The sequence below is a fragment of the Peromyscus maniculatus genome, chromosome 4 (genome assembly GCF_049852395.1).
Source record: "Peromyscus maniculatus bairdii isolate BWxNUB_F1_BW_parent chromosome 4, HU_Pman_BW_mat_3.1, whole genome shotgun sequence".
Lineage (NCBI taxonomy): Eukaryota > Metazoa > Chordata > Mammalia > Rodentia > Cricetidae > Peromyscus > Peromyscus maniculatus.
In genome coordinates this window covers 146,899,086-146,918,487 of record NC_134855.1, presented here as the reverse complement: position 1 = coordinate 146,918,487, position 19,402 = coordinate 146,899,086, and the positions used below count along the sequence as shown (strand labels likewise).

At 42.1% G+C, this 19,402-nt stretch overlaps 1 protein-coding gene across 2 annotated transcripts in view; it reads left to right on the top strand.

The window, feature by feature from the left end:
* Positions 1-4,577: 4,577 nt before the first annotated feature.
* The window catches only part of Top1 (DNA topoisomerase I), a 90,525-nt gene continuing 75,700 nt past the window's right edge, over positions 4,578-19,402 (top strand). Inside the window, exons 1-2 of one of the 2 annotated variants that reach the window (XM_076571243.1) lie at positions 4,578-5,042; positions 5,353-5,377. In XM_076571243.1, the coding sequence (XP_076427358.1) occupies positions 5,010-5,042; positions 5,353-5,377 (58 nt within the window). In that variant the 5' untranslated portion in view covers positions 4,578-5,009. The remainder of the gene's footprint in view (positions 5,043-5,352; positions 5,378-19,402) is intronic. The other variant, XM_076571244.1, reaches the window with a different exon arrangement.

Below are 19,402 nucleotides of genomic sequence, written 5' to 3'. Positions count from 1 at the left end.
ACCCTTGAAAAGGTAGAAGCTGGCCTCCCACAGTGTCCAAATCTTAATAGGGCAGTAGATCTCTAGGCAAGGCATTATGACAAGGGGGAACTGTTAGAAAACACTGTTTCAGAGAACCAGTGAAGCCAAGCACCTTGATACCAAGAATGTCAGGAAGGCTGAGTGTGGTGGTGCATGTCAGTATTAAATCCAGCACTTGGGAGAGTCAGGGCAGTGGATCAGGAGTTCAAAGCTAGCCTCAGCTATAACTGTGAGTTCAAGACCAACCTGGGCTACATGAGACCCTATCTCAAAAAGTTAAAAACAAAACAAACAAACAAAGTTAAAAACAACAAATACATTTTTAAGATGTCAGGAGGAGAGCTGGATGGTGGTGGCGGTGGCGGCGCACGCCTTTAATCCCAGCACTTGGGAGGCAGAGCCAGGAGGATCTCTGTGAATTCCAGGCCACCCTGGGCTACAGTGTAAGCTCCAGGAAAGGTGCAAAGCTATACGCTACACAGAGAAACCCTGTCTCTAAAACCAAAAAAAAAGTCAGGAAGGGTATCTGGGTCCTGTAACATGAAGATCCTAGGTGGGGGTCAAAAGCACAGCTGAGGCCTTGAAAGTTTCCTGATTTGAGCATAGACTGGGGTTAAATATTAGTCATATGATCCACCATAGCTTACTGAAACAAAAGGAGCAATGTATTTAAGGATACCACAAAGGCATTACACGTCATAATGAAGCAGAATCCACATCCCTGAACTTCATCAGGGTCTTCTCTCTGCCTCTTAGCACTCCCCTCAACCTCTCCCAGCTTCCTCTGGCCTTAACAAAAAGTGCTGTTCCTTAACTTACACACTATAGACCTACTAGTAAGAAGAGAGACCACACTACTTTTTTTGTCAAGTCTAAAGCCTCAAGGAATTTAAGCTGAGTGGCTCAGTTTAGGCCATGCATGACAACCATCAAAGAGGAACCACAGCACATTTGTGGCTGTCTATATGGTCCCTACAGAACCTTGTGCATCTGGGGGAAAGTCCTTGGAAAGCAGAACTTGTTCAGGCTTCGTCACGAGTGTTTAAATCTGGAAGACAAAAGTTGGATCAGGTTTAATAAAACCAATCCAAGAAGCAAACAGACATGGTCTGAATCTTGAGCAGCCTCCCAGATCTGGTGTCCTGAGTTCATTCCAAAGGAGGCCTAATCTCAAGCAGCAGGTGAAGGGGGTGTGGTTCTAGGTTTAAAGATATTTTAGAGGGGCAGTGGTGACACACACCTTTAATCCCAATACTCAGAAGGCAGAGGCAGGCAAATCTCTGAGTTTGAGGCCAGCCTGGTCTACAGACTGTCTCAAAAACAAAACAAACAAAAAAAGAGATGTCCTGTCTCACTAGTCAGGGGCTGGAGAGATGGCTCAGTAGTTAAGGGCATTGGCTGCTCTTCCAGAGGACACAGGTTCAATTCCCACCACTCATATGGCAGATCACAAAGATCTATAACTACAGTTCCAGGGGATCTGGCACCCCTCACACAGACTTACACACAGGCAAAATACTAATGCACATGAAAAATAAATAAATTGAAAAGAAAGTCATTTTGGAAACTCTACATGCCTCTGCCATCTTTGTTTGTGTTTGGTTTTTCGGGACAGGGTTTCTCTGTGTAGTTTTGGTGCCCGTCCTGGAGCTCGCTTTGTAGACCAGGCTGGCCTTGAACTCACAGAGATCTGCCTGGCTCTGCCTCCCGAGTGCTGGGATTAAAGGCGTGCGCCACTGCTGCCGGCCACCTCTGCCATCTTTAAAAGAATCATATAGGCGTGGACATATTGCCGGCATATTCAAGCAGAACTCTGAGAAAAGATCTGTTTAATGTTAAATCATAATGATGTATGCATTTAAGTGTTGGTGTGTTCCTTTTGCTGTACCATCTATTATAAATCATCCACCGTTCACAAGTCACGCTTTGGAGACAGACCTACATCATCATTTTTCATCTGCTAGTTATTTTTACAGAGGCTGAGATGGTCCATCAGTGAACAGTCTTGAGTCAAAGCAGTATTTCCCAAACCTCATATATATTTATTTGCCTTTGACCTTCCTGGAGTATGTCTTATATCCCCTCTCTGTACCATTTCTGGATTTTTAAGACAGTGTCATTATGTAGTCCTCGTTGGCCTGAAACTCACTATGCTAGGCTGGCCTCAAACTCACAAAGATCCCCTTGTCTCTACCTGCTGAGTAGTGAGTTAATTAAAGGTGTGGGCCACCACACCCAGCTGGATATTTTTATTTAAAATTAATCACCCAACATTTTTTTAAAAATCTTTAACCCAAATAGTTATTACCATGCATTTCATGTGGTAGTTTTTTTTCTTCATACATATTAAAATAGATACACATCAGTTAAAATGTAAATGTTGGTCTGTGTAGCACCAAAAGTCCTCTCAAGCATTATGACCATGTGTAGGATCATTGGTTGAGGAAGACAGAGAGTGGCCATGTGGACATTGCTTGCCAAACATAGAAGCAGAGACATTTAGTTTGTGACCGGATAATGGCTAGCCATGACTGTGCCTAGTGTACTACTCTTGATACATTGTTCTGGGGCTTGCATTCTGTCTCCAAGCCTATCTGGTCTTCCTGGGAGGGACCTAAAAAGAAAATGAAGATTATCCCAAGTCACCAGGGGCTGGAAGCCAAAGCATAGGAAGATGGCACCGTTTTTCTTGAAGGTTGAATGATCTCAGCATAACTGCAGTATACTCGTGGTAGCCAGATGCCTCCCCTGCTGGTCTGGGATCGCTTCTGACTTGGGTAGGCTATGAGGACAGACACTAAGCCAGGCAAAATTGGCTCTGGCATAATGGTTACAGAGAAAGAGCATTGGCATCAGGCAGACCTGAGTTTCAATAAAAATGGATGGTACATATTATCTACATGCCCTCAAACAAGGTCTTTTTGTTTGGGATAGTCTATTAAACACAATTATCACTATTGTCCAGATGAAGAAACTGGAATTCAGAGAGGTTACACAATTTGTTCAAGGTCACACAGCTAATAGGAAAGCAGAATTCAAAATTAAGCTGGGTTAACTTCCAAGTGTGGGCTGTTAGGCACTGCATTACTCTGCTTGCATTCACTTATTGACTAGGACCCCTTCTGTCAGAGGACCTGTTGCTGAGTCCTGGGGACTAAGTGCTAAACAAGATTGGCAAGTCCTCACCCTCACTGCCTTGCATCATATAGAGAAGACAGACAAAAAGTTGCTAACTCCCATATAAGTAATTTAATGATCGTGACGTGTTATAAAGGAGAGATACTTTATGAGAGGCATAAGTGATCTGCAGGTGGAAAACACGCGCACATGTGTGTGTGTGTCACTTCTAGGTAATATTTGGATTGAGTTTTTTTTATTTTTTTATTTTTTGAGACAAGAGTTTCTCTGTGTAGCCTTTTCCTGGAACTCACTCTGTAGCCCAGGCTGGCCTCGAATTCACAGATCTGCCTGCCTCTGCCTCTGCCTCCTAAGTGCTGGGATAAAAGTTGTGTGCCATCACCGCACAGCTGGGTTGAGTTTTTTGTTTTTTTTCCCTGAGACAGGGTTTGCTCTGTTGTAGTTTTGGTGCCTGTCCTGGATCTTACTCTGTAGACCAGGCTGGCCTCGAACTCACAGAGATCTGTCTGACTCTGCCTCCTGAGTGCTGGGATTAAAGGCGTGCGCCACTGCCGCCCGGCTGGGTTGAGTTTTGAAGCATTCACAAGAATTAACCCCAAGTATTTATCACTCAATGCGTTTATGAATATTTTTCGAATTTATATTTTGCAGTACTGGAGATTGAGCCAGGGTGATGAGTTCAGCCTGGAATGCGCTTGTGAGGCATCTAAGTGTTGATGTTACTTGTGATTCAAAGTCACTTATCCCTAAGACAGCTTTATAGGTAGGAGTAGGCCGTCCACACCTAGGACCGTGAGGATTCAGGGCAAGCCTTACAGTATGGTGCTCCCTAAATGATAGTTCTCCCTTTACCTCTCTCCCAATAACATGCTCGGGGTACAACCCTGGATAGAACCGGGACCCATTTACCCAAAGGTCCAATTCCCTTTGGTATGGAACATCAACCCTCTGACATCAGCATAATTCTTGGCTCACAGTAGATGCTCAATGTGTATTTGTAGAATGAATGAATGCAGCTGGCCCTTGTGACAGGAATGTATGTATGAGTCTGTAAACTGGAGCTAAACTTGACTGAAAAAGTTAAAATAATTAAAAAAAAAATGGGTGTGAAGTAATCCAGAAGTCTGAGGTCTGGACAATGGCTGGGAGGAGACTCCAGCAATACGCCTTAGGGACGGTGGTGAACTAAAATCCCCGCAGCCAAGGTATGCACAGATCGAGCTTCTCGGGCTCCAGAGATGCGGAAGCTGGAGACTCGGTCCCTGCCTGGTCCAGCTGGGTCCCGCCGCGGCCTTTAAAGGCCTACCACGTGGCCGCGCCGGTGTCCCGGGTCCAAAGGCGGTGCCCGCGCTGCGCCTGCGCACTGCCCAGAGCCAGTGTACCGCTTCGGAGAATGCGAGCCCGCAGCTAGGCAGAGAGGGTGGGCGTGGTCGAACATATGCAAATGAAGGGGGCGGAACCCGCAAAGCAAAACCGGCTCTGCCCCCGGACCTCGAAGAGACCCGCCGCAGCCTTCAGCCCCTTTCCACGAGCTCTGACGTCGCCGACGTCCCATTTAAAAGCGGCCGCGCAGGCGCAGTGAGGGGAAATGCGAACTTAGGCTGTTACACAACTGCTGGGGGTCTGTTCTCGTCGCCCTCCCGCCCGCCTGTCCGCCCGCCCGGCAGTCTGTCAGCGTCGCCGCCGCTGCCGCCGCCTCCTCCGCTGCCCCGGGAGTCTCGGGACCGTGGCTGCTGTCGCCGTCTGCTCGTGCCTCTCGGGAACTCCGTCCGCCTGCTCAGGCCGCCCCGACCGTCCGCGTCTCTCCCCCGCGCTGCCTCTGAGCCTTCAGCGTTCGCCCGCCGGCCGACATGAGCGGGGACCATCTCCACAACGACTCCCAGGTGCGACCCGCGGGCCCCCGCCTCGCCGCCGGCCTCCCGGCTCAGCCCCGGCTCCGGCCGCGCCGCGTTGACAGGCCCGAGTCCGCGGTGAAGGGCGGCCGGCTGTGGCCGCTTGGGTGGCCGGGCCCCGGGCGGAGCCGTCAAGTTGGAGTTTGGGGGGGATGGCAGCCCTGGGGAGGGCCGTTCGCGGGGTTCCGGGCTCCGGGCTCCGGGGCGCCGGGTGGGCCCGGCCCCCGGCCGCGCGCTCTCGCCCGCCGCCCCGGGGCTTCATGTGCCGGTTGTTATATCTTCCCTCCTTTTCTTTCCTCAGATCGAAGCGGATTTCCGATTGAATGGTGAGTGTGCCCCCCGCCCCGCCCCGAGTGTCCCCTCACGCCGCCGGCCGCCTCCCCCGCGCCGGGCCGGAGCCGGGCAGAGGACAGACATGGCGTCCCAGAGACTAAGTCCCGGCTCCTCGCTCACCGGCCCCATTGTTCCCATCGGGCCGCCTCTAGACCCCCTTTCCCGGGGTCCCAGCACCCCCAGATCTCGGCCTTCCCCAGAGGGGGCAACGGAGACCCCGCGTCGCTCGTCGCTGGGTCTCGGGCGGCCTTCCTCCGCCGGGATTCTTCCCGGGAAAGTCGCCTTGTCGACGGTCGGGACTTAGTCTCTGCGCCATTTTCTTTTTCATCTCTCCTCTCCTTTCTGTGCCTGTGTCTTTCTCTCCCTCCCTCGGCTCCTTGAGCCGTCCAGAAAGAGCTTTCGGCAGAGCGGAGCCGTATAAATCACAGACCTCACCCGAGAGGGAAGGCTTGGAGACTAAATTACCCTTTTTTCCTAAATAGAACTTTATTTTGGAAGTTATTCGCTTTCTGCTTGACGTCTGCTTGCTTTTTTTCTGCTTCCAGAATGAAAGGTTCCCTTAGGCAGCTGTTGGGTTTTGTGTTTTTTCGGCTTTTTTTTTTTTTTAATGGTGAGATGTTTATGGTAGCAATTACAAAAAACTAAAGCCACCTTTTGTGGAGTTCTTTGTATTTTGGGATTGTTTTCCCAAGTTGTGTTCTTTGCAAATATTCCTCCCTTTAAAAAGTTTTCAAGTTGTCTCTGTGTCACCTAGTGTGAGTGATGGACTTGAGCATATTGATTTTCCTTAAAAAATTAAAAGTATTAGTGACTAGAACTTTGTGGCTAGGGTTCCCAAGGCAAATTTTTTAAGAGACGCAGTTTAGTGTACTTGTCGTGAGGACGGTTGCTGAGTTGTTCGTCTGGACCTGGTGTGCTGGCCTTTTCTTTGGGGGCTATAGGGAGTTTAAAAAAGATTTTATTTATTGAAACAAAGAGTGGCCATCCCTCACTCCTGTCTTTCTGTTCATTCTTTTCCAGACCTGCTGTATTTCAGGAATTAAAAGCTAACTAGCTTTCTCCACATCCTCATGTTTTGAGCCCTTTCCAGTCATTTGTTTTTAAAATATTTCCACTAAAGCTACCCAGGGAAGAATGTGTTGGTGGGTGTCTCCCTCCCACCACCCCAGTAAGAAGCTCACAGTTATGGGCTTTCCAGCAATCTCATTGTAGTACACTGGAAATTCCCACTGATTGGGTTGCTACATAATCATGTTTGAGTTTGGGGTCTGGGAAACTTTAGTGAGAGAAGCTGTTGAGTAGGTTTTCTGGTGCAGCAGTCCATACCTTAAATTAATATTTCTAAAAAGAGATGGCACCAAGTCAGGAGAGAATCTAAGTCAAGCATAGCTTTTCTTGAGTTCTTTATATATGTCGTGCTTAGTGCTAGAATTGAACCTGTGACCATATCTCTGTCTTGCTCTCAACTCAGCCTATTGGGGGAGTCATAATTAGTTAATTACAAGGTAGGTGTTAGAGCATATGTGTACCCAAAATGCTTTGGGAGCATAAAGGACTTAATTTTATCTGGGGGTGGGGAAATTTCTCAGAAGTGACTGGGCAGGGTGTTGTACAAGACTAGGAGCTAAGAATTGTCAGGGGTTGGGTTGTTTCTTGGGTGTATCGTTCATCCTATCAGGCTTTTAAAAGAGGGAGATGAGACCTCTTGAATTTAGAAAACCATCTAGTATATGGATATGCTTCTTTGGAAGGGGGCAAAGAATGTGGTAGGTGTGGATGTAAGAAGTGGTTTTAAGCTCTCTGAAGGAAGGTAAGAATTTAATAATAAAGTATTTGCTTTTTAATTTGATCTGGTAAGTGATGTATTTAGTGATGAAACAAACTTGAGCCTTTTTTCTCTTGTTTGACTTCCATAATTCTCTTCTAAATAATATAAAGGAGTTATTTAATATACCCAGTCCATAATCATGCACATGTTATGTTTGCATTTTTATAGAGAATGACTTAAACTGCCTCTGTTAACTTTTAGGATATATTCACATTTTCCAACGATATCTTTTTGAGCACTTAACTGCGGGAAGCCGCACCTCAACTCTTTCTTTGGCTCGTCTAATTTATTCTTCGGAAGGGCCCTTAGGAATTAGGTACTGTTATCTCCATACAGTAGGGATGATACTGGTATGAAGAAATGAAGTTTCCTGTTTTGATAGAGTAGATCAAGGGGGGAGGGTGGTAATCAATGGCACACCATTTACTTCTTACCAAAATCTTGAAAAGCACTTTTGTGTACCTACCACCTTAAAGTTCTGATGCTGTAGTGATTAGCTTTGTGGGTATTGTCTACATGTAGTTTCAGTAACTGTTTGCTCTATCAAGTAATACACTGTTGACTAGTGATTGAGCAAGTAAATATGAAAGACAATTTTAAAAATAAAAACCAGCTTTTATACCCTGGCTTCTTAATTGATCTTTATAGTGAGGATATTTACTTAAATATGATTTTAAGTGATCCTGATCCATCTTAACATTAGCTGCAAGTTCACAAAGTAAAACCACATATCCCTTATTTTGCTTGCCTGAATCCTGTAAGATGTAAAAGATTTTTCCCCTGCTATGGAGCTCATTCTTTACAGTACTTAAAAATTACAGCCTTTTGTGTGAAATTTAGAACATTCTGGGCCATATTCAACTGCTGTGAAAATGTTATTTGTGTAGTATATTTGTATTTAAGTTATTAACGAGCTAGGAGTATCAGGAACACAGCCCATACTTCAAACTTCCCTTTCACCAGAATGAAAAGGATTCCCTTTGTCAGTGGCACTAACCATTAGTGAGGCTGAGTCATTATTACAGTACTGCACAGGATGCCTAGCTGTACCGATGATAACATTAGCTTAAGGTGCTGGTAATCATTTTCTGTTTCAATGGCTGGAAGTTAACTGCTTATCTTACTGGAGTTATGGAGCTTGCTCTTCTCCCTGCATCAAAGTAGAATACTGGACTCCATCATATGATCTGACAGCATGTGTTGATTCTGGGTAGGCTTAATGGGTTTAATTTGGACGAGGAGAATTGTTTTTGATCCTAATAGTTGTGCTTTTGTGCTTGCTGTCTGTTGGGTATGAGTTGAGGTAGGTAATGAGAAAGCTCATGATGTGGCTCTGAAACAGTCATGTTTTAAAGCTGAAAACTGGTTTTCTATTCCGAATGAAATCTGGAAACCTTCAGATTCAGTCTGGACACATTTAATTATTAGATTCCAGTGGAGTATTTCCTTTTTTTTTTTTTTAACACACTGAAGCCGTACTCCTTGATAGACCTTTTTTGAAATTAGTAAGCTGCTGTTATCTTGGAGCATGTCAGGTCTCACACATTTCAGCCTGGGTATTTCTGGTAAAACAAGAAAATTCTGTAGTTACTAAAGAAATCAGAAAAACCGTATGGTTTAGAAGACACAAACTGGGAAATATTTCTAACCCTCTAACTTCTACTTTTCTTTGGTAAGCAGATAGTATAAAATGGAAAATAACCCAATGTTCTCCAAATTTTACAGGGGTGAGAAAGTCAAGTCTCCTGCCAGCATAAAAATCATGGATTTTGAAAGTTTGAGAGATACTGATTTATTCTGGGTATAGTGAAGTAATAGCTATTTGTGTGAGTGGCAGGGATTTTTATAATTTACCTGTTTTAAGGTTTATATGCCAAAATAGGCTGTAAGATTTTTTGTTTTTGTTGTGTGTGGCATGAAAAAGTTTTTTAAAAGTCTGCTATTTCAATCTTTAAATATATTAGAAAAGCTGTATATTAATTACAGCAACAGTTGTCTTCTGTTGATTGTGGTATGGGAAATGATTTTGTTGTTCTTTCTGAATGTGTGTCATTTTAGGAGACCACATTATTCTGAAATCTTATTGTTACAGGTTGGGCATGAGTGCATAATGTATATTACAGTTTTCAATAACTATTGTCATTTATTAGATGCAAAGTAAAACTGACTTTCTTCAAACTCAATCATTTCCCCAGAAGTGTGTTGTGTGAGGGATTGCATCTTTCTCCTATGAAACTATGTTGGACTCTTAATTTAAAGGTTCTAGGTTCACTTTGAAATTAATTCCAAGTGTAATTACTTTGCATGTAGGTGTAATTTACCTTGACTGCAAATGCTGGCAGTAAGTATTTAGTGTCAAACCCAGAGGTGGTTTCTGTTTTTGTTGTTGTTTTCTAAACAAAACAAAACAACTTGAAGGAATGGTAAAAACATATTTGGCATTTAAAAGTGGGAGTCCTTGAGTGAAAATCAGTGTTCTGTGGTTTAAATTATCTGATTATACATTGATTACTTTTAATCTACTAACTTTGCAAAATAAAGGCATTTGTGCAAACAATTGAGAAGTCACTTAAAATGTTGAATTTAGGATAAAACTTCGAGACGTAGTCAATGGAGAATTGTGTTTAAGGGAAGATTTCTTAGTAAGGGGAGTGGGGGCAGGGGAGGTCCATCTCTATTTTCATTCTTTGTAAATCTGAAGTTTGAGAAGCACCTTTCTATTTCTGTGGCTTCAGACCAATACCTGAAACAGGGACTCTAAAACTGAAGCTATCAGTTTGGAAGAATTAGCTTTTTTTTTCATACTCCACTCTTTCGCTTGGCTATCTAGGTGCTGGCAGTGTGCAGTGCTGATAGTGTGGGCCTGGGCACTTTCGAAGGGAGTGAAGAAGGGTGGAGGGCAGTACAGTGGCCAAGGCTTGATTAGGAAAGAAAATGTTTAAAGCAGAAACCCATGTGCTGGGTGGTAGTGGCACACATCTTTAGACCCAGCATTCAGGAGGCAGAGACAGGCGATCACTGAATTCAAGGCCAGCCTGGGCTACAGAGTAAGTTCCAGGATAGCCAGAGCTGTTACACAGAGGAACCCTGTCTCCTGGGGAAGGAAAAAATAAGGCAGAAACCCATATATATATATATGTATTATTTTGGTAGTCTTAAAGGAAATGTCTCATAGTTTGCTGAAATACAAGTAGGTATTATTTAATATATCTGTTGCATATGTTTAAGAAATATCTTAAATACAAATAATACTTCTGGGGTACATACAGATTTATAATACCATTGACTTAGACTACCCATATCAAAATGTGTGTTAACTGTATGTTACGCGTAACATCTCAAAATTTTGGTAAAGAAGCAACTTTAATTTTTATTTCTTTTTGGTAGGAACTTATCTTTAATTTGTTATCTTGTTTTTAGTTACATTCACTTTCCTACCATCTTCACCTCTATGTATCATCCTTGAGATTTTCTGAAACATAGTATTTTTTATATGCATCTCTACCAAAATACTAATCCCCATTTTATTTTAATTTTGTTGTTGTTGTTATGAACCCCTCCTGTTTTAAATCAACATTTTTTTGCTTATTTCTGTGGATTGAAGTGACCAGAGATTCATCTAGACAAATATAAAGAATGGTATTAAAGCAGTGTTACCCACTTTGCTATATAGATAGAACAAACTTAAGGCACACTTTTGGAATTCTAACAGCTTCCTAGTTTTTTCTTTGTAATATTTATTTGCTTTGTGTGTGTGTGTGTGTGTGTGTGTGTGTGTGTGTGTGTGTGTGTGTGTGTGTACAGCTCACAGCCACACTGTGACATCTAGACAGAGGACACTTGGCCAGAGTTAGTTCTTTTCTTCCATCATGTGGGCTCAGGTTGTGAGGCTTGGCTGAACAGGTCTTTACCTGCTGAGCCATCTCACAGGCCCCAGGTCGTCTGTCTGTCAGTCAGTCAGTCTGTCTGGAGATAGTGTCTCTCTACATAGCCCTGGTTGCTCTGGAACTCACTATGTAGATCAGGCTGGCCTCAAACTCAGAGAGATTCACCTGCCTCTGCCTCTGCCTCCCAAGTACTGATATTAAAGGTGTGCACCACCAATCCCAGCTAGGTTTCCTATTTAAGAGTAAGAACTAGCCAAACCTTGGTCCCAATATTCTTTATATTGTTTCTGTTGTGCTACCCAGTTTTCTTGTTTCTAGGTGTTGAGGTGTTTTGTTTTGAGACATAGCCTTATTCAATGTGTAGTCCAGGCTGGCCTTGAACTAAGATCCTCTTGTTTCCTCAGTGTTCCACCACACTTGAACTACAGTAGACTAATCCATCTTTTTGAGACTTAATAAAAGTTCATGTTTTAACCTTGCTACCATTTCTGAATGCTCAGTGATAACCTTTTATAGACATGTTACTGATTGGCAGGAGACTGGTCTGGCAGGTTTTATCAATTGATTAAGACCCCTTAATTTAGCCAGGTGGTGGTAGCACACACTTTTAATCCCAGCACTTGGGAGGCAGAGGCAGGCAGATCTCCAAGTTCGAGGCCAGCCTGGTCTACAGATCAAGTTCCAGGACAGCCAGGGCTACACTGAGAAAGCCTGTTTCAAAACAAACAAACAAACAAACAAACAAACAAAAACTAAGTTTACCCATCTCTTTATGGTATCTCCTATTTTTCTTTGTAGTTGGTAGTTGAGCTCTTGATTAGTAACAGAAGTAGAAGTGGAAGGAGGGGGACTAGTTAAGAGTTCTTACCAAAACACTTTATTAAATCTGAACTGAGTGGGAGTAGTAGAGATTATGTAGGTTTGTGGAGAACTGGAGGTCAGAAAGAAAACTTTTTATACTTTTTCCATTCTCACCTCCCCATTTTGATAGCATATTGCCTTGGTGCAGATTCCAAAACTCAGGTTGTGGTCAGTAAGCTTCCTATTACGTCCTTTACTATCTGCTGGTAGAGATAGCCTGGACCCATGCACCTGGACTATTAGATATCTAAGAGATTCTTTGGTATTAAGGCTGGAACCAGATTGGTATTGGAGGGTTGGTGGTGAAGAGGGAGCTACCATAAAAAGAAATTGGAGAATTCAGAAAAAATCTAGGTAAGTCCTTGTTCTCACTCTGAAACTTGTCCTGTCCCCGGTTTTTCTCAGCTAAACATTTTCTGTTTCATAAACTATTATGGATTATATAAGAATGTGAAGGTTCTTCTCTCTCCACTTTGTAATATTTAAACTTCAGTAAGATTGCATGTATTTTAAAATGGATCTTTATTTTCTTTTTTGGTTTTGAGATAGTCTCACTATATAGACCAGGCTGCCTCTTCCTTCTCAGTGTGGTGTTAAAGGTATGTGCCACCATGCCTCAGTAGATCTTTATTGCCCCAGTAGATCTTTATCTATGTTAGATTTGTAGTAGTGCTGGTATTGGGATTATCCTTCACTGGTATTTTCTGTTAATGTTTTAAATCTTCCTGACAGTTACACAATAAATTTGTGGCTTATAACTAGAGTTGGTTATGTCTTTTTCTTGTCTTAATTGAACTTCCTGTTCTGTACTCACCTTCCCATTGTAAAAGGAGTCACTCACTGTAAAATAAAAGGGTTTCCATATCTATGTTTGAACTAAATAGTACCTAAGTATATACTATGTTCCTACTTTTCTTTCTTCCTTTTAAAACATATTTTATTTTTATTTTTTGATTTTATATATATATATCTGTGTGTGCACAGATGTCATGGAAGTCAGAAGCATTGGGTTCTCCCCTGAGCTGGTGAGCCACCTGATGGCGGGTGCCAGGACTCAAATTTAGGTCCTTTCCTCTGTAAAAGTAGTCTGCTTTTAACAACTGATCCATCTCTCCAGCTCCCCCCCCCCCCCCCCCCACACACACACTTGTCTAAGAATAAGTTTAAGGCCTAATTAATTTCTTAGAGCAATTGAGAAGACAGGCTTAAAAATGAAGATCATCTATAGATGTGACTAATTTCCCAGCCTTTTACTAGAACTGTGGGTTTTCAATTAAAGATGCCTAGATTTTGGATACATTTAATAAATGAAAGGTCAGATTAATTGTTTTGGTTTTGTTTTGTTTTGCTTTTAAACTGTGAAAGTTAACATGCTTTATCAGTATGTTTTTTCAAAGGCCATTTCTTCCCCAAAACATTTTTAAATTCAAAGACTGAAAACATCTGAGAATTATTTTAATCTTTATTCAATGTCTTACTTAAAGTTGCCAACTCAGCCTCCTGTGAAATATTGATTTGGGAAAATAAGAATATCTTAACTAAGCAAGCTCAGGCCTGTATTTGAGCTTCTCAGAATTTGAGGCAAGAGGATCATCAAGTGAGTTCCATGCTAGCCTCAGCAATTTAGTGAAACCTTGCCTGAAAATAAAAATGAAGCCAGGCGGTGATGTCGCATACCTTTAATCCCAGCACTTGGGAGGCAGAGGCAGGCGAATCTCTGTGAGTTCGAGGCCAACTTGGTCTACAGAGTGAGTTCTAGGACAGTCAGTGCTGCACAGAGAAACCCTGTCTCAAAAAACAAACAACCCAAACCAAAATATTTGAGTATTTCCCCCCTCATTCTAAAAAAAATTTAATAATCTTGTCAAATATAAAGGGAAAATAAGTTGGTATTTTGATTGGGATCATGTTAAAATAGTCATTAAAAGAGAGGTGACATTTTAACCATTAAAATACTTCATATCCAAAAAAACCCACAACAAACAAACAAACAAACAAACAAATAAATAAATAAATAAATAAATAAATAAATAAGAAAGGCAGTGGTGCTTCCAAACACCAGCCTGGGCTACAGAGTGAGTTCCAGGAAAGGCTCTAAAGCTACACAGAGAAACTCTCTCTTAAAAAAAAAAATAAACGAAAGAAAGAAAGGAAGGAGGCAGTGGTGCTTTTAAACAAGGCTACAGCCACCACAGCCCAAAGCCCAGAATCCAGGACAGAGCTCTTGGCACCATGAATCAAGCTATCAGCATTGCTGTCCTGCTGGCAGTCTTGGTGGTATGCTTGGTTCTTACAAAACCTTTGTCTGGTCTGTTGTTAAAAGAAGAGTATAAGTTTGCTGATCCAGTATGAGTTCAGCCTGACCCTGGAGATAAGGTCTCTAATTGCACTGTAGGGGTGCCCAAACACATATACTACTTCCAGACCAGTTTCACTGACAAGCACGGCAATGTCTTCTAAGCCACGTTCACCTACAAGGATGAGGACAGCTCTACATGCAAACTCTACCTCTTGCCAGTCTCCTGTGGTCTTTAGTCAGAATGCCTCTGTGCTCAGAGACATGGCCACATTCCTCAGATATAAGGGCTTAATCCTGATGGCTCAGAATACCACATGGTGGTGGTGGCGGCTGTTGCTTTCTCACTCTGCCAGATTTCATTTCTCTGATTCCAGTCTATGGAAATACAGAAAGCCTCAAGGCCCAATGTAGAGGCTCTCTTCATTCACTCCCTTTAGCTGTTCATAGACTTCGGAGAGAAACAGAGACCCTGTCCTTCAGAAGGTGCTCCTGTGCTATATGCCATAGCCATTTCACCCACCCTGCCACTTTGCTCCCTGCACACTATTGTCTAGTTTTGTCATCTTCATTCCAGAGTTGCTTCTGTCTATAAAATGGCTGTTAATGTAGCTCAGTGTAGAGCACTTGACTAGCTAGTATGTGCAAGCTTCTGGGTTTTGTCTCCAGAACTGCAAAAACAAAAAACAACCCCTAAATTAAAGCTTATATTAAAGAATTTGGTAGCAAAGTACATGTTAATAGATGTATAAGAAGATAGGCATTTGTGAGATAGTGGGAAAAAAATTACATAGTCTAGAAATGTCCACAGTGGCTCATAAGTCTAGTTAATGCTGAATATTGAATTGTCTTGAATTTGTTATTTTTAAAATACTACTCAAAGGAAATAAAAGTCATTTAGGAGTGCTTCACTATTGTCCATTAGATTAAACCTAATAGATCTTAGAGATCATTGATCAGGAAGACTATCACAATAGGCTCAGACTGCAAAATTAATATTCAATTGAAGGTAGGTTATAGTAACTGGAGATTATAGAATGGTTCTAATTTTAAGAAATCTTTAAAGCCTTCAGAAGGTTTTGTCATGGAAAAATGTTTCTTAAAGTATATGGGAAAAACTAGGAAGATGAATCTTAATGCTGTATGGTTGTATTGACCTCTGTGTAGGAAAATGTACAGTAGTTTTATTTAAAGCTTATGCCACTTTTTCTTGCATCAGTCTTTTTCTAATGCATAAGGTAAATAGGCTTTTACCCACTGCTGAGTATAGATGCAGAGATTTTTTAAGGGAACTCAAATTTGAGTTCTTGAGCATTTGCTCAACAGCTAAATCTTTGAACTAATTAGTAGAGCTTTATTCCAGTCCCAGTTTTAGTCTTCACCTACGAATTGTAGGTCTGATATTTTATCTTCAGTCTTGTAAGATAGGAGTGCTTGGTAGAGATACATGGTCCTAGTCCTACTCCTGGAAGTTGATTCTGTATTATACCATACTGAAAATCTGTGTTAGTGTATCTTCGAGAATCCTGCATGGTCCTCATTCATGCTGGTGGCCCATAAAGAGAAATGGAGGTTTCTGTTAGGCCCTCACAATCTTAATTGGCTAGATGTGTATTTTGCTTCAGATACTCTGTTAGTCAAGCTACAAGGCTTACACAAGGGTGTGTGCATATGTGTATATGATTTCAGAGTGGATCGCTTTGTGAAAGATAACCAGTGGGGCGGGGGCGGGGGCGGGGGCCGGGCCGGGCCGGGGGGGGGGGGGGGGGGGGGGGAGGATGAGTCTCATTTCTGAGAGAAACTACTTCTCCCTCTTTCAGTGGTTATTAGTTGCCTATAGTCCAAGGGATTTTTTTTTTTTAAAAGACCAGAACATTGGTTTTCAATGTACATTTATAAAAGCTTAATGCCAACTCTTCATTCTAGTTTAAGTAAACAGCTGTACCAGTTGTGGTGTGTGCATATAATGGCCAATACATGAAGACGGAGGAAGAAAAATCAGGCGTTAAAAGCCATACTTGGCTACATAGTTTGAGGCAAACCTGGGCTTTATGAGGCCCTGCTTAAAAAAAAAAAAAAAAAAGGAAATCATTTTACATTGATGATTAACCTAAATATTAGAGATAATTGACTGCCTTTACTGTGTCTTATCAGAATCTTGGTCTTTCTGTTTCTATATTTAATAAGCCATTTAATCTTGAGGTCATCTTTTTGGATGGGGTGATTGACTAGAGCTCAGAGAACTAGAGCTTGTTTTATTTAAAAAAAAATAGTATTTTTACTTCCCGTTTCTGTCTGTCTGTCTGTCTATGCCATGTGTGTGCAGTGCCCTCTGAAGCAGGAGGGTGTGGGATCCCTTAGAGCTGATGTTACTGAAGGTGGATGCTGGGAACCAAACTTGGGTCCTCTGGGATAGCAGCAAATGCTGTTGCTGATGAGCCATCTCTCTAGCCCTATGATAGTTTAGGGAAGGGCTTTAGGTAAAGAGTACAATACTGAAGATCCAGTCTCTAGAGGTCATTAAATTAGTTGGGGTCTTCAGCTAGTAATGTTGTTGATTTAAGTGAAGAACATGACTAGAAGAACAGTGATAGTTCTTGGAGTATGGTTTTCTGCCTGATCAGCAGCATTAGCATTGTCTAAGAACTTGTTGGAAATAGAATTTCATCATGGACCTTGCCTAGACCTACAGCATTCCAGTCTGAGTTTTTAAGCAGAATTCTAGGTGATATGATACATACTGAAGTTGCAGAGCCAGTGGAATAGAACAAGATTTGTAGTTCAATTTTGTTTAACCTCATACTTTTAGGAAGAATGAAAGATGTTCATAGTCCATATCAGTCAAAGAGAGACTCTGGACTTCAGATAGTCTTAGGTCAACACTTCTTAGCTAGATAGCCTTCAGCATGTCACAACTTTTTTATCTATAAGTTCAAAGTTGTATAAAATAATACTAATGTTTATAGCTCCAGCGTTTGGGGTATAGAATCAGGAGGATTGCCACTTTGAACCAACCTGGGCCACATAGCAAAACCTGTCTCAAAAAAAACAAAAACAAACAAACAAAAAACAAAAACCCAAGAAGTAAACAACTAGGCCTGGTACTAATATACCCCCCATATCAAATTGTTGACAAGAATAAGATAAGTTGACTGATCATCATATAATCTTCTTGTTAAGTTCTATAGTTCTGGCATTTGTACAAAGCCTAAAGCTAGTTTTGTAGTAACTTAGTTCCATGACTGGGGCTCATTACTTGTGCAGTGTTCGTGCTTTCTTAAGATTGTGATATTGAATAATTCCTAATGAGGAAGGGGCTCTCTGATTTCTTGAGTTACAACTCACTAGTGGTCCAGAGAATGGCCTGAATGTTTCCACAGTCATTCATAATACCTCAAAGAAAGGTCTCTTGGTGGATACAGCAATGGGGTAAATGAAGAAACACATTAACACTCTGATACCTTTCTGGCCAGACAAACTGAATTTGGGGCCATTTGAAGCCCTTGACTGTTGGAATCAAAGGCAGTTTAGACTGAGCTGAAGACCCCTGTGTAGTATAGGCAGATTGGAAGTTATCTCTATTACCCCCACGTATTAAGAACTCAGTCAATGGAAGTGAAAAGAGGACAAGCCTGCAGGAATGGGCTTACCCTAAATTGGCTGGCCTGAGAAGGTGCAAGTTCACATTAGACAAGTCTATCTCCTAGGAAACTCCTTTTTTTTTTTTTTGCATTTGTAGTGCAGGGATGTCCTTGTGAAAATGAGTCATACTACAGAGACTTACATGGAGGCAAGAGTAAAACATTTTATTTTATTATTATGTTTGTTTGTTTTTTTGTTTTTCAAGATAGAGTTTCTCTGTGTAGCTTTGGAGCCTCGAACTCACAGAGATCCACCTGCCTCTGCCTCTTGAGTACTGGGATTAAAGGTGTGCGCCACCACCATCCGACAAGAGTAAAACATTTTAACTTTAAATATTATTCTTAAAAGAGAAAGATGAGTTAGTAAAAATGGAACTCACTTGCCTTGTTCCTGAAGTCGACTAATATTTCAGTTGAATATCCTCTGCAGACTTAGGCTTTGACTTTCCAGCGACATTGTGCAGAAGTAGTCTACTTTGTGATGACCCATTGTGTAGAGCATGCCATGCAGGAAAATGCTTCAGCTTCAACAGGTAGGTCAGAATGCTAGGTAGGGAGTCAGGACAAGGAATTCTCAATTGCTACTGTACGGAAGAGGTCACACAGAATATTTTGATCCTAAGTTTCTAGATTAGCAAAATCCTCTCTGCTCTCCAGTGTGGTAGTTGTTTGTCATATCAGACTTTTAATAGGGAAAGAAGTACACCCCCAAATTTTTACCCCCCTGAGGGTATGGTGTTCTGAAATAATCTTTTTTTTTTTTTTTTTTTGGTTTTTCAAGACAGGGTTTCTCTGTGTAGCTTTGCGCCTTTCCTGGGACTCACTTGGTGGTCCAGGCTGGCCTCGAACTCACAGAGATCCGCCTGGCTCTGCCTCCCAAGTGCTGGGATTAAAGGCGTGCGCCACCACCGCCCGGCTGAAATAATCTTTTTGTACACTGTGAAGATGTGTCTTTGCCAGGGCACCTTCTGATTGTTTTAATAAAGAGCTGAATGGCCAATAGCTAGGCAGGAAGAGGTTAGGTGGAACTTCTGGGCTGAGAGAGAGAAAGAGGAGATAAATCTCAGCGTGAGAGAGATGGCCAGAGGACACAGAGAGGAAACAGGATGTGCAAGATGGAAGAGGTAAAAAGCCACGAGACAAAAGGTAGATTAATACAAATGGGTTAGTTTAAGTTATAAGAACTAGTGGGACAAACCTAAGCTATAGGCCAAGCTTTCATAATAATAAATCTCTGTCTTTTTTTTTGTGAGCTTGCAGCCCAAAGAAAAATCTGTTACAGTAGGCTATGCCCCTTAGAACCATATGGTAGGTATTCTTGAGGGGTCTTTAGCTGATCAGCTGAGATGAGAGACACTTCCTTAGGGTCCTAGTTTGTCACAGTGATGTGAGGGGTGGTTTTCCTAAGGGGATTTCTTACTTCTCACCATACATCAGTCTGTCTGCTACCATAGGTCTCTTCAGTCCCTTGTCATTAGTCAGATTCTCTGTTTCCCCAGTGTAAG